Raw genomic sequence first — 14656 nt, forward strand, 5'->3', positions numbered from 1 at the left:
TAAAATAATTTGGCCAATTGTTAAGGATGGTATGCAGAGCAATGTTATGGAGGCTTAAAATTAAATTCTCTGAATGCATACAGCAGACTGTCACTTGATTCATTAAGGAAGTACTTGATCTTGGTTGTATTTTTCATCCATGGAGAAAAAAATACACCATAAGCAATACATAACGATGCATTTTTTCATTTACAAAAGAGTATAATGTATAGTGTATTTACGTTTGTCAGATATATAAGAACAAATTTAAAATACCTTTTAAAATATTGAAGTGAGCATGTGCATATCATATTTAAGCAAACATCTGTGTCACCAGTTACAAGTTACATGGCTGAGATGCATGGTTACCTTTGTTATGTCCATGTATCTTGGAATACATGTCTGTGTAGCTGTAGACAGAAAGACGAGCATACTGCTATTTTCAATATCATTAGGGGTATTCCTGACATCAAGCATAAAAGGTCTTGCAGTTCTCCTTTCTTTCTCATTTTCTAGCATCTAGTTTTTGTTATAATGGTGACACCGAATACTTAAAAGACAAGACATTACATCCCTCATGGTACAGCATAAACATAACATACAAAAAATCAGGTGTCTCTTTAGTGTCCTAACTCTGGAAGTGTATGCTCACTGTGGTTGGGTTTTGGTGTGAAGCTCAAAAGAAAACACAAAGGTAGACAGAAACATACAAACACATACACACATACACTGACCAATTCTGAATGTACTCATTCAGTCACTAGTTCTTCAAAACAAAATACAAGTACTTTAAACATTGGATGTCTAAGAACAACTACAAAACTTGCAGTATTTCAGCTAGAACTGAAAATCTGGAATTTGAAAACTACAATTCCTTCAGCTGAACTACAGTGGGTAGAACATTTTCAAAAGTTATGGTTTGGTCATTCCTTGTCATCATGTAGAGTTCTCTTTTTTCTTGTTCTAAAAGTTTTACTGTAACAATGATTACAACCAGCTAGTCTTTGTCATTTTTATTTAACCATAGTTACATAAACATTTTCTTTAAATTCTCTTATTCATATACATTTTTGTGTTATGAAATAACAAGCATCTCTTGTTCATCACACAAGCTACCCTAACCACTGGTAAATAAGACCTACAGTAATATTGGTGGGGTCACCTAAACATAGAGCCTAGCTGAAATACTGCTATATACAAGTTAAGTAATTATGGAAACTGTAAAGAATTGAACTGAAAGCGCTAATTTTAGTGACCCACTTGCTCTGCATTCCTACAAATAATCACTTATGACATAATGATGGTCTTGCATATAAAATTACCTACTGATGAGATGTACATAAAAATAAAATTAATATTACCTACAGAAAACATGTAAACACTTCTATTCATTGACTTTATTTAAGTTCTTTTCTTTTTCTTTGTCAAAGAAATCACACAGAAAAGTAAAAATCTTTACATAACCATCAAGATAAATATCACATACCCTTCACTCACTACAATTTCACTTGTTTCTCCTCAGTCAGGAAGATACATAAAAAAATACATAAAATGGGAAAAATTAATAATAATCAATGGGAACTAAACTAAGACCATCATTGAACAACCCTGATATAATTTTTTTTCTTTTTTCTTTTTTTTTTTTTTTTACTTATTACTGAATCAACAAGAGCATGTCTGTTATAAGACTAAATTGTTAAGATACATACAAATATACAAGCAATTATGAGATGATTATGTTTGTAATTAACCTGACATTTTAATTTTCCATCCAAAGAGGTAAATGAACTTTGTAAAATAATAATAAAAAACGAGGTCTATTTGTGTAGTGTTTTTTATGTGAGTATGCGAGTATGAACTAGTGAAATAAAATAAACCAGGAAGAAACCTTAGATAAAAAATAAGAAAGAAAGACAGAAAGAAAAAAGTAAGAGTCTATAAAATGTGATGTATGTTGCCAATGTATGCCCAATAAACATGTTGATTATCCAGTATTAATAATAAGAGAAAAACAGTTAGAATAATAAAACAAACTAATGTAAACACACAAAACATTAAAATCCTAACATGAATGAATATATCATCTTTATAATGCAAAATAATTTTAAAAAGGCAAACATTTAAATTCAGAAGGCTTTTGTAATGCTATATAAGTAATAATGAATGAAAAGGTGAATATAATCACATAAACAAATTCTTATCTTTAAATAATCACTTTATTTATATCTGGATAACCAACTAATCATGTCATACTTGTACTAGATAAACTATACCTCTGTTTCAGAGAGTCTCTTGTTCAATTTAAATTTTTATGTTTTTTTTCTCCTTCTCCTGGACTTTCAGTAATAATGGACGATATTCATGCAAAATGCAGAACTGGATAAAAAAGATATTATATTTCTCAAGACACACAACACCTAACCCTCTTGTCCAAACTCTTCTGTAAACTGGCGAAGCTTGTCCAGGTCAGCTTGGTTTACTGAAGGCTTGCAGTCATTAAGGGCACATTTCATATCAGCCTGGTGAGATTAGAGAGACAAAGGTGATTATAACTGTGAGTACTATTATTACATTAGTCTCATCTCAAATATCAAGATATATAAATATTTAATATTATCATTCCATTTCATATCCTAATAAATGAAAAATTGTTATTTCAGTTTCCATTTATATTTTCTACATTAACTTTATTTTCAAAAGTTTGTCTAACTGAAATGCATGCAGAAGGTTCTGGCAACTTTTCTAAATATGTCTCTAGACTAGACAAAGTCCATATATTTTTTCCATGTTAATAAAATACATTTTTTCATAGTTCTCATATTGTTTTGCTGTACCAGTACAAGAAAACTCAATCCACACATGCATCCGATGCAAATGCATTTTTTTTCATTTCTCTTTGTAATTTTTCTCTGCCTCTTTGTTTCCCCAGCCCAATTTTGTCTCACTTGAACCAAGATTTTGCATAAAATTAAACTTTTGTGTATATACTGCAGATTAGCACCTAAAATATATAAATTTATGTTTTTTTTAAATTCCATAAACTATCACTATGAACAATGAAACTTCAAGAAAATAGTGCTCTTTCCTGGTACAAAGTAAAACTGAGTATCAAAAGCCATATAGAAGATTGTGATGTGAACCATATCTAGATCATTAGTAATATAATAAATATAACTCTAAATATCTCTCTGATTTTAGTGTAATAGAATATCAAACTTTACAAAAAAAAAAAAAAAAAAAAAAAAAAAAAAAAAAAAAAAAAAAAAAAAAATATATATATATATATATATATATATATATATATATATATATATATATATATATATAATATATATATATATATATATATATATATATACATATATATATATATATATACATATATACAGTGTATATATATACATATACAGGTATTATATACATTATACATATACAGGTATATATACATATATACATATACAGGTGTATATATGTATATATGTATATATGTATATATGTATATATGTATATATAGATGTATATATAGATGTATATATATATATAGATGTATATATATATGTATATATATATAAAGATGAAAAAAATAGGTAATGATTTTTAGAAAAATAAAGGCCTTTTCTCTTAAAATCAATAAAATCAAAGTCAGAGATTTACATTATATAAAAAAAACTGTCACAGCATTTATAAAAAAAAAAAAAAAAAAAAAAAAACACTTACCATAGTCACTTCAGGTTCATATAACTTGTCACTGGGCACCTGTTCCCAAGTCATCTCGAAAGCTTGTGGATCACCCGGGGAACAGGGCATTAGGTAATCGTGAACAACAACATTGGGGTCGTCACGGGAGCGCCCTGAGACTTTTTTGAAGTGGGTTGCTGTCTGGACTTTGCGCACTGGCTGCATCAAGGCATCACGCACAACAATGCTGATATCTGCACCTGAGAATCTATTGGGAAAGAGTTTTTAGTTTTACATTTTCTATATATTCCTTTTTGTTTTGCATTTTTAAAAATTTTATTGCACAGGAAGAGGATATGGATGTGAAGGTATTGGAAAACAAAGAAAAAAGAATAAGAAAAGATTAAGATGGTAAAGGTAGAGATAGAGGAGGAGGAGATGATGATGATGATGATGATGATGATGATGATGATGATGATGATGATGGATGATGATGATGGATGATGATGATGGATGATGATGATGATGATGGATGATGATGATGATGATGATGATGGATGATGATGATGGATGATGATGATAATGACTGAGGATGATTGATGATGATGATGCAGAGAAGTAGGCTGAAAATATGAATGAAAAGATAGAGAAGCAGAAGACAAAAGGAGACAGAGTAAGGAAACAATGATATGGCTGCAGAGAAACAGAGTCAACACAAAATGAAAGTAAGTACTCGTTGACAAATACAATAACATTTTGAACTCACCCTTCTGTGACTTGACCTAAATAGTCAAAGTCTTCGTTTGCGAGACAATGAGGTGTGTCTCCCAGATTGAGCATGAACATGTTCTTGCGAGCATGTTTCTCTGGCAGCGGGATGTAGATTCTCTTCTCAAACCTTCTCCTGATAGCAGAGTCAAGTGTCCATGGGATGTTTGTAGCACCCAAAACTAACACACCATCATTCTGATTGCCAACACCTGTGAGACGAATGTTCATTTGTGTTTTACTTATTCTTGGGTTTGCAAATTTTTTTTACATTTACTGGATTAATTTGCCATATCTCTTTATATGTAGATATATGTAGCAATAGGAAATAATCTATCCTTCCAATGAATTATGTTCTGTGTACTTTTACATACCCTTACTATAAAAAACCTACTTCAGTTTCTTACCTGAGAATATATGAAGATATATACGAATAAATTTTTTAAGTAAAAAATAATGAACATCTATCCATCAGACATACAAAGGCATAGCCTTCTTCAACAAACAGCACTCACCCTGCATCTGCACAAGGAACTCTGTCTTAATTCTACGAGCAGATTCAGATTCCTGTTCTGATCTTGAGGAACACAGTGAATCCACTTCATCAATGAAGATAATGGAAGGCTTCTGTTCACGAGCCATTGAGAATAAAGTTTTCACATGTTGCTCTGACTCGCCCATCCACTTGGATACGAGATCAGCTGATGAGACACTGAAGAATGTAGAGTTGTTGGCTTCTGTGGCAACTGCTTTGGCCAAGAAGGTCTTACCAGTACCAGGAGGCTGCAGCAGAAAGAATACAAAAATTATAATTAGGTGATATACAATACAGCAACCATTGTCCTTAGAGGACATACAAGGTTGCTATCATTCTGAGGTGTGTGTACACACTATGAGACCCAACAATTCACTGAAAAAAAGAGAGAAAAAGAAGAAGAAAAAAAAAAAGTGCACAGGAAGCACTGTAGTTTCCCAAGTTTACATCAATGAGCCTGTGCCAAAATGTTAACCAATGCCAATGACATCAACTCCTCTTACCCCAAACAACAAAATGCCCCTCCATGCTTGTCTCTTTCCTGTGAACATGTGTGGGAACTTAATGGGCAAGATGACAGCTTCCTTGAGGGCTGCTTTGGCTCCCTCAAGGCCAGCCACATCATCCCAGCGAATGTTGGGTTTCTCAGCCACAATCGCTCCTTCCAGCCGTGACTCCATCTTCTTCTTTGCCGGGTCTGACTCTTCATCTGAATCTGAGTCCTTGCTGTTCTTCTTTCTGGTTACAGTATAATAATACTATTAATAATGATGAGCTGATGAAGCAGATGCAACAAAAAAACTTATTATAATACCATTTAGATTCATGATGATTAAAAGTTGATCAAGAGGAAAACAAGAACGAAATAACATCATAAAAAATTAAATTACCATGACTTTCCTCCATCCAAATCAACCAAGCATGGCATGACATACAGTATACCCCATCTTAATGGGAATGTTCATATATAGTCAGTGACCTAATACTGGTACCTTAATATATAAAATTCCTTTCCTATTTCAGACTGGCACTTACCCCACTGGAACACCAGCCTTTTCTGCTTTCTTCTTCTTTCCCAGATGTTCTTTAAGCTTCTCAGCTCTGTTTAGGTATTCTTTGCACTTGGCACGAATGGTGTCCTTTGCCCGTTCATTAGGAACCTCATCTGAAATGTGGAGTCGATTAATGTGTGACACGATATCCTTGTAACAGATAACAACAAAATATGAAGAGATTAGCCACTTACTCACTCTATGCCAGATACTGATTAATGCAATATATATAAAAATTTGTCTTGCAATGTCTCAAAAGATGCTCCTAATATTTCAGTAAGATCTATCACCAGTGCAGTGGGCAAATACTTGACACAACACAAATACTCACATTTCATAGCATGAAGGAAATATTCCACGGCTGATTCATACAGCCTCAAAGCCTCTGCATAATTATTGCTTTTGTCTTCTTCTGTGGCTTTTGTTACTAGCTCGATCGCTTTCTGGAAAATAAAACAAATACAGTTTACAATACTAATTAATCTTAAAATATGTAACATCCTCAACTATTACAGACCTGAACTCTCCAGATACAAGGAACTTATTAATAAAATAGGCCATGGGAAAATGAAAGAGAGAGAGAGAAAAAAATCTATACTAAATATTAGGTGAAAAAAGTGAAAAGACTACATAAAAACATGAAAAAATGGAGAGGAGAGAGAGAGAGAGAGAGAGAGAGAGAGAGAGAGAGAGAGAGAGAGAGAGAGAGAGAGAGAGAGAGAGAGAGAGAGAGAGAGAGAAGAAAAAAAAAAAAAAAAAGGAAATAAAAGGAAGAAAACATTGTGCAAATATACAATGCCATAATAAACCACAAAAAAGCGAAGAGAGAGAGAAAGAGAACGAAAGATAAGAGAGAGAGGAAGGAAGGAAACCTTTCAATTCCTTCTTTAGGAAAACCAAACCATGTTGCACTACGAATGACAGTCCCCTTGACACACTCAATGTCCACTAAGAGTTTCTTGACCCACAACCTTAAATGGACAATGCACAGGAAAGTAACTTTAGATATTGCAAGTAATATCACATGGTAAACTCAATTAGGCTAAGCAGTGATAAAATATTGAATAAAGAGATTTAATAACTCCACTAATAATGACAAATATATTTACATATTACATTACAAATTATTTTTTTCAAATGAACAAAAGCCATACATAATCTTAAAAAATCAAAAGGAATACTGTCTCACATACCATAATTAGGTTATATAATCACTACCTATGATATTGTGTAAATGTAATATCAAATTATATTTACAGCATTTCCTTCAGCATTTTAAAAAATAAATAAAGAAAAAAGAAAGAAAGAAAGAAAGAAAGAAATAATAAAATAAACAAATAAAATTTATCTTCTGTAACAATTAAGTTTGTGTCAACAAAATACCTTTGTCATTATGATCATATCTGATAATTAGAATAACAGACAATCCCAGTGTATACAAGGTTAACTAATAATGTTTAATGCTTATAACAAATAAATGTGCAAGACATCAAAGGTAAATTAATAAAAATAATACTCATTTACAAATTACTGTGCATCTAAGAGCATTCATATGTCGTTCCCTTTTGATCTACACTGAACTCTTGACAAGCATATGTTTTCTATACTTCTAGTGTTAATGACTATTTTAAAAAAGGGATATATTTATGTTCTATATCAGTCGTGCTTAACCATTATATTCCAATTCAAGCCAGTAACAGGATGCACATGTAAGCTGCTATACTGCCTCTTCTAATAATTTAACAAGTCCTCTAAATTTGGAATATAATTGTATAACCTTTGTAATATGATCTATGGCTTTCCTAAAACAGTTAGGTAAAGCTAAGAATAATAAGAAGAAAACTACCAAACTGGGCCTATCTAAATCATAATGGATAAATACAAATTTAATGGACAATAAGATAAAAATGTTTGATATATTATGTAATTGTCCCTCCTCAACATAACTTCCATCAAGAGCTGATCCTCTGGGTGGTAAGAATTAACCCATCGCAGCTTTCAGTAAGAATAATCCAATATTCCACTAGTACATACACTAGATGCAGAAAGATACAGGGAGATATAAGTAGCTGAGAGCAGATTAACATGTCTACTTCAGAATTTTAAAAGGTTGTGACAGCTCTACTAAAGTCTCTATTTTCAAACCTTGAAGTGAAAGGACTTTGCCGAACGTAACCAGATGGAGAGCAAGAGAGAAAAAGAAAGAGATAAATGGACACAAATTGGAATTACTGATTCTACCGCTTTTTCTTTCTTTAATGCAAGTGCTAATCATCAGACATTATTAAAATCTATAATCCTCACTATTTATCTAAGTAAATAGATAAATCAAACAATACAAAGAAAACTTTAATGGAAATAATGGCACATATTTACAGGACACACACACTGGCTTTTAAAATAGGAATTTTTGCTTGTAAGTTACATTCTATTCAAATCCACTAGAACTTACCATGAAATGTGATGGATGGTTTATGACAATGAGTTAAACATAACAGTCAAGTATCTTATATGGCAAAGATCAACAAACTACACTATGTATGACCTGTTAAGCTAGAGCTGGGGTTAGTTCCTTATGTGACAATAATTTGCAAAGGAGGTCTGCAAATTAAACTTGCCAGAATATATGTGGGTTTACATGTTTGCTGGGAGATGACTGGCAAAAAGACCATGCTGATTGTCATAAGGCCAATGGTGTATGTGCAGTTGTCTTCAGAACATTTGCCAAATAACAAATAAATCCTGTCTTAATCTTTTCTTAGTTTCTATTATTTTTTGTTTACAATAATAACCTGACTAACTTTTCTTCTGTTTCTCTCTCTCTCTCTCTTTTTTTAAACACACCATGGGTGAATCAACTCTAATGGGTATAATGTGCATTCCAGCAAAACAATTTATACAGAACAATGACTCATCCAAATTATAGGGTGAATTACAACCATTTGTAACTATAAATGAACAAGTGAAGCCTTACTAACACCTACTCTGACAATGCTGGCTATGGAATAAATAAGCAAATTACTAATGGTGCAAGGGAAATTTAGAAATCAACTTTTACTTTTGACAGAAATCAAATCAACTTGATAAAAAAAAAAAAAAAAACTTCATAAATCATATTCTGTCAAAATAAAACTTGCAGGTCTCCCTGGTAAGAGATCATCTTGTAAAGAACCAGTTCAAGCTATTTCTTGCCAGAATATACATGGTGAAGGTCTGTTGGTATTTGCCAGGCCCAGAGCACAATGTATGGATTTCACAAGTATCATTTGATACTCTCTAAGATAATCACCCATAAATAACACATGAGGCATTCCATGGAATGACAAAAAAGCGACATATCCTAAACAAGCACTTTCTCAGGAAAAACATTTAAACTTCTGAATTTGAAACATGGCAACTTTGTTATTTATAGAGCTATGATAAATTGCCGAGGAACTGCAATTTGAAATTCACAAAAATGTAAGTGTAATTTATTTTTTTTATTTATTATTATTATTTCTTTTTTCAGAACCTGTCTCACAGGTACACAGCAATCCTGTATACTTGAATCTTTACACAAAAAAAGTGTTTAAATAATCTAAAGATCCCCCCCCCCCCCATCATGATTTTGAAAACAGGATTTTGCTTCTCATAATTATATTTACTAATTTTCCTGAACGTCCAATGCAATAGTGAGGCATTCCCTCAGCACTTTTACACTTCTTACATCTTGGCAAACAACCTCAACTACGTATATTCCGGCAAAATATATTTGGAATAATTCATTTTTAGTAGAATTCTTTAGATTTACAAACTCAATGTTGCCAGAGCAGAAGTGGTGGGGACTTGTTGGCTTTTGCCAGAGCATCTGTGGTGTAGAAGTCTATGGCAGATGCATGAATTTGTCATATTGGTCAGTGAAAGACAAGCCTTTACCATTGCAAGAAAAGAATGAAAGGTAAAAATCCTATAGACTAAAACTGGTTGTAAGATATCATTATCATGCATACCTAGTTGGAAAGCATATAAAATATATCAATGCAAATGTAATGAAGTGGCATAATAAATAACCAAGATAATCTCAGGCACTCATGAAGAAATAGAATCAAAGCACGAACAGTCCAAATTTCAAAATAAAAGATAATATGATCAACCTTTTTCTTTTAACCAATAAAAAAGTGACAGGAAATGTTCAGTAAAATTTCAGTTTTACATTATACCATAAATAAATCCTGTAATTACTGCCAGAAAACCTACAGCTCATAATACAAAAAACAGCAATGGGAACATAAAACTAGAAGAGGTATTTTGAAATGAGATGGAACTTTAAAAATATATACATATACTTTGGTTTACTGTTGAAATGAATAAATTATATTTGGGTTCATTGTGGAAAGAAACAACAAAAAGATACATTTTGGTTTGCTGATAAAAAATTAATAAAAAAAAAAATAAATAAATAAAATAAAATAAAATAAATAAGTAAATAAAATAAAATAAAAAAATAAAGAAGATACATTTGGGTTTGTTATGGAAATAAATCAGTTGATATAGATGTACCAGCAATGGAAATAAACAATAAACACTTGTGTCTGTTGTCAGTGATGAAACTATCAAGATCCCCAGTACCTTAAAAAAAAAAAATGTATATATATATATATATATATATATATATATATATATATATATATATATATATATATATATATATATATATATATATATATATACATCATTTTATAAAGGAGGAACTGACACATGATATCATGAATCGTTATTGTAAATTGCTTTATGCTGATACTAATATAATTAAGATCATGGTACAGTTTCAGTTTCCCATGACCATGAAGTAAAAGGTAAACTTTGTGTGTAATGGATAGAATGACCAAAATAAGACACTTTTCATCAATAATATTACCTTTGCTAGTTGATACTAAGAAAGTTGTCCAACAGGTAATACTTTTAAGAAAAATATAACGGCAGTAAAATAATCAAAGAAAAAAGCTACACTCGCCAATACAGGATTTAATCTGCTTAGGCAAAAATTAACATCAGAAATGAAGAAAATAGGTGCAACAAACACAATGCATGGAGCAAATCCATAGCGACTGGATGGAGGTCTAAAGCCCCCAAGTTACGAAGGTTTTTGGTTCGTACAGCAATATTTGTGGATTTTCCAGGAATGGCTAGAGTAATAGGGTCACTTCATAAACATTACCCATTCTTTTACTTATATCGTCTGCAATGCAAAATACCAAGAGATTCACACATATAAGTGTTGATAATTGAAAGAAGAAATAATAAATGCTAGACTGGATGGCGGTATGAAACACAAAAATTACTATGATTATAGAGTAAGTACAAAGTTTAAAGAGAAAGCTAATGCATACTCCTCACAATTCAATGCTTTGGAATGTCAGAACCAAACTAATATAACTTTGACCAAACTGACAAAACAAAATAAATATTCCCTTATACACATAACACCCAGATTAATTTTGAAAATAGTACTTGAGAGAAATAGTAAAATGAACACACAAATGCATCGAAAAAACAAATTACACAGAATTCATCACAAAATCACAAAAGAAAGATACTATGAATATTTACATTTCGCTCACAATACCTTATACCAACGGTGAAAACTCGTCACACACGTTACCAAACAATCAAACAATCAACAAACTACCATGAAAATACCCTGACAATACCGCCTCGGAAAGGGTATCGTCCCATACCCATAACAAAATGAAGAAAAAAAAACAAGAAGTGCTAAGAACTCCCACCCCGGAAAGCCACTGGGCAACCACTCGTCTTCTCCGCGAATGTATATCAATTTCTCATTCATGTGGTTATTCGCCTTCCTTAAACACTCGGCCAATCAAAAAATCACCCTCGCCCGGTGTGCAATTACCTGCAAGGCCCCTCCAGATGCCATTATTGCAACCCTTTTCCTACTCTCTTCTCTTGTGAACCTGAATCATACGTCGAAAGTATAAGCTTCAAAACAAAATAGTATTGGTAGTGGAATGTCTTCCTAAAACAAAAGAGTATCACATATAGAGCTTCGATTGTCTATTGTGTGTTCTGAACGCGTATAGGATTCGATCTCCTGTTGCTTATCATTTGTAAACACTAAGGTTTGACACAATGACGTCATTATGACGTCACTATCGCAGTAGCTCGAAGGAATTGCCAAAGAGTTATATTAATTTTATAATTGTCTGGGATTTAGCTTTTCTTAAAGGAGTATGGCTCTTCTATACACTTATTTCAGGCTCGGAATCGCTTTACTGTGCATGACATCATTTCGTAAGCTTGTACTGTGAAGTTGACGCGACTGGAATTTCTTGCGTCCTGAGGTGCTTACATGTAATTTGTGAATGAATTTTTATGGAGGACTAGTTGATCACATGATTAGTTGCCATGGTAGGAATATTGGAAGAAATTACCGAACAAGAAAAAAATGAAGAAAATGGCTTGACAATCTTCATCATAAGGTCTGTCCATAAAAAAAATAGGAATTATTTCGCAACAAAAATGTCACGTGAATTTGTCATATCGACGCTTAGATTATTTTTAATGCAGTGATGTTCCTTCAAGTTGATTTCAGAAAAGAATAAACTCATTGATATTTGAGAGTTAAAGACAAAAATCCCATGAATGCGATTATACAATCCAGTACTGTAACCAGTTGTATTTAGAAGAGTTTTTTAAATCAAGATTTCTTGCTTAGTGAATAAAATTCCCGGATCATCCAGGAAACCGGAAGCAGTGGCTTATAGGTAAATCATCATTATTGAAAACGTGAATATCATTTCTTCGTAAACTTTTTGTTTTTCCATTGGATTTTTGGAAGACTTAATGTTAATTGTTGTTACTTTCATCAATTATTATGATTATTATTATTGTTGTTATCACAATTATTTGTTATTGTTGTTATTATCATTATTATTATCTTTTAATCACAAGCATTTATTATCAGTAATTACAATTATGATTACCAATGCAATTATTATCAACATTATTTTTATTATCATTGTTATTGCTGTTGTCCTTATTTTCATTATCATAATTAAACTTAATAGTTAATATCATTATTGTTATTACCATTGTCATAAATATTAATATCAATTTTACTGTTATGTTTATCATTGCATTGTTATCTTATAACTATCATTATCATATGATCATTGTTATTACTATTATCATCATAATTATTACTGTTATTAATGTTACCTTACTATTACTACCATCATTACCATTATTATCCTCATTATTATTATTATCATTACTTTTGTTGTCATTATTGTTAGTGTTATTACTGTTATCATTATTATTACTACTACTATCATCATTATCATTATTATTTACTATTATTTACTAATATATAATGATGATAGTTCATTATTATTGCGACTACTACGGTTACTGTTATCATTTTTATCATCTTATCTTTATCATTATCGCTATTATTATTATTATTAATATCATTATCATCATGACCACCACCATCATCATCATCACCATCACCGCCACTGCCACTACCACTATCATCATCATCGTTACCATCATTATCATCACCACCACCTCATTTACTATCTCCACAACCTACATGGCCACTGCAATCTCCATTATATTTATTTCTTTGACTGTTCTACGGTCTGAGATAATTACCATATATAGTTTGTATATTTGTTTGTTTACATCTACAATCAGTTCTGCATTGGGTTTCGTTGTCAGTTACCAGTCCATCTTCACGTATATCTGTCTTAGTTCTTGATCAAAACTCCTTTCGTTAAACCCTCAAATATAAAAACATGTTACTGTTATTTTTGTTTTGCTGATATATTGCTACCATAATTACTACATTTTTATATTATTTTTTATTTATTTTTTTATTCCAGGAAATACGGAACATTTTCAACTTATACTTCCAAACATTATTATCAACTTTTATTGTTATTGTTATTTTGCTAGGATATTGCTACCATGGTTTTATTTTTTATTTTTATTATATAATATTCGTGTTCTTATGATTTATTTCCAGAAAAAACAGAAGCTTTTAACTTCCATTTGAGAAACAATTCAACATTTTTCACTCCCGCGATACCCAGGATATGGCCTTGAGCAGAAAAGGGAAAAAAAATGCCTCACACTTTCACTTTCAAGGTTGCAGGGGAGGTGGACTTTCGTCTTCTCGAGAGTACTTTCATCTTCAAGAAGTGATTGCATGCCCTTTTCTGAGAGAGGTACTTGTGTGTGTGTGCGCCCCCCCCCCACACACATAACCCCTGTAACTTTGCAGCACAGCACTTTACATATACTTACATACAGTTTATATATGTATATATGCATGTGTATGCATATAATTATACATATACATGTAACTAGACATATACATGCATACACACACATATAATGAAACGGTGGTACGAAAGAAACGGAATAAAACTAATCGAGAATTCCACTCATCTATTTCAGTTTTTACATCTGACAAGAAACACTCCACTCGTTCGAAACGTTTTTGTTCAGTTTCTATTGTGTCATTATGTATATCCGTTATGTTTGCGTTCACACACACACACACACACACACGCATATATATAAATATAAATATATATATATTTATTTATATAATATGTATATATACATATATATGTAT

The 14656-nt window shown here is 31.7% G+C and overlaps 1 protein-coding gene across 1 annotated transcript; it reads right to left on the bottom strand.

Moving 5' to 3' along the window:
• Positions 1–977: 977 nt before the first annotated feature.
• LOC119583762 (vacuolar protein sorting-associated protein 4B-like) lies at positions 978–12023 on the bottom strand. Its single transcript, XM_037932430.1, has 8 exons — positions 11906–12023; positions 6344–6455; positions 5996–6125; positions 5464–5698; positions 4941–5208; positions 4424–4637; positions 3697–3925; positions 978–2498 (listed from the first exon to the last, which is right to left on the bottom strand). The coding sequence occupies exons 1-8, from the start codon at positions 11927–11929 to the stop codon at positions 2397–2399; spliced, it is 1314 nt and encodes a 437-aa protein (XP_037788358.1). The 5' UTR covers positions 11930–12023; the 3' UTR covers positions 978–2396.
• Positions 12024–14656: the final 2633 nt, after the last annotated feature.

Source organism: Penaeus monodon, chromosome 2, assembly GCF_015228065.2.
Source record: "Penaeus monodon isolate SGIC_2016 chromosome 2, NSTDA_Pmon_1, whole genome shotgun sequence".
Taxonomy (NCBI): Eukaryota; Metazoa; Arthropoda; class Malacostraca; order Decapoda; family Penaeidae; genus Penaeus; species Penaeus monodon.

Coding starts and splice junctions, on each gene's coding strand:
- LOC119583762 (XM_037932430.1), bottom strand. CDS start 11,929: ATGGCATCTGGAGGGGCCTTGCAG. Junction 6,126..6,343: donor TTTCCTTCATGCTATGAAAT/GTGAGTATTTGT, acceptor TCCACATTTCAG/ATGAGGTTCCTAATGAACGG. Junction 3,926..4,423: donor TTAGGTCAAGTCACAGAAGG/GTGAGTTCAAAA, acceptor CTTTCCCAATAG/ATTCTCAGGTGCAGATATCA.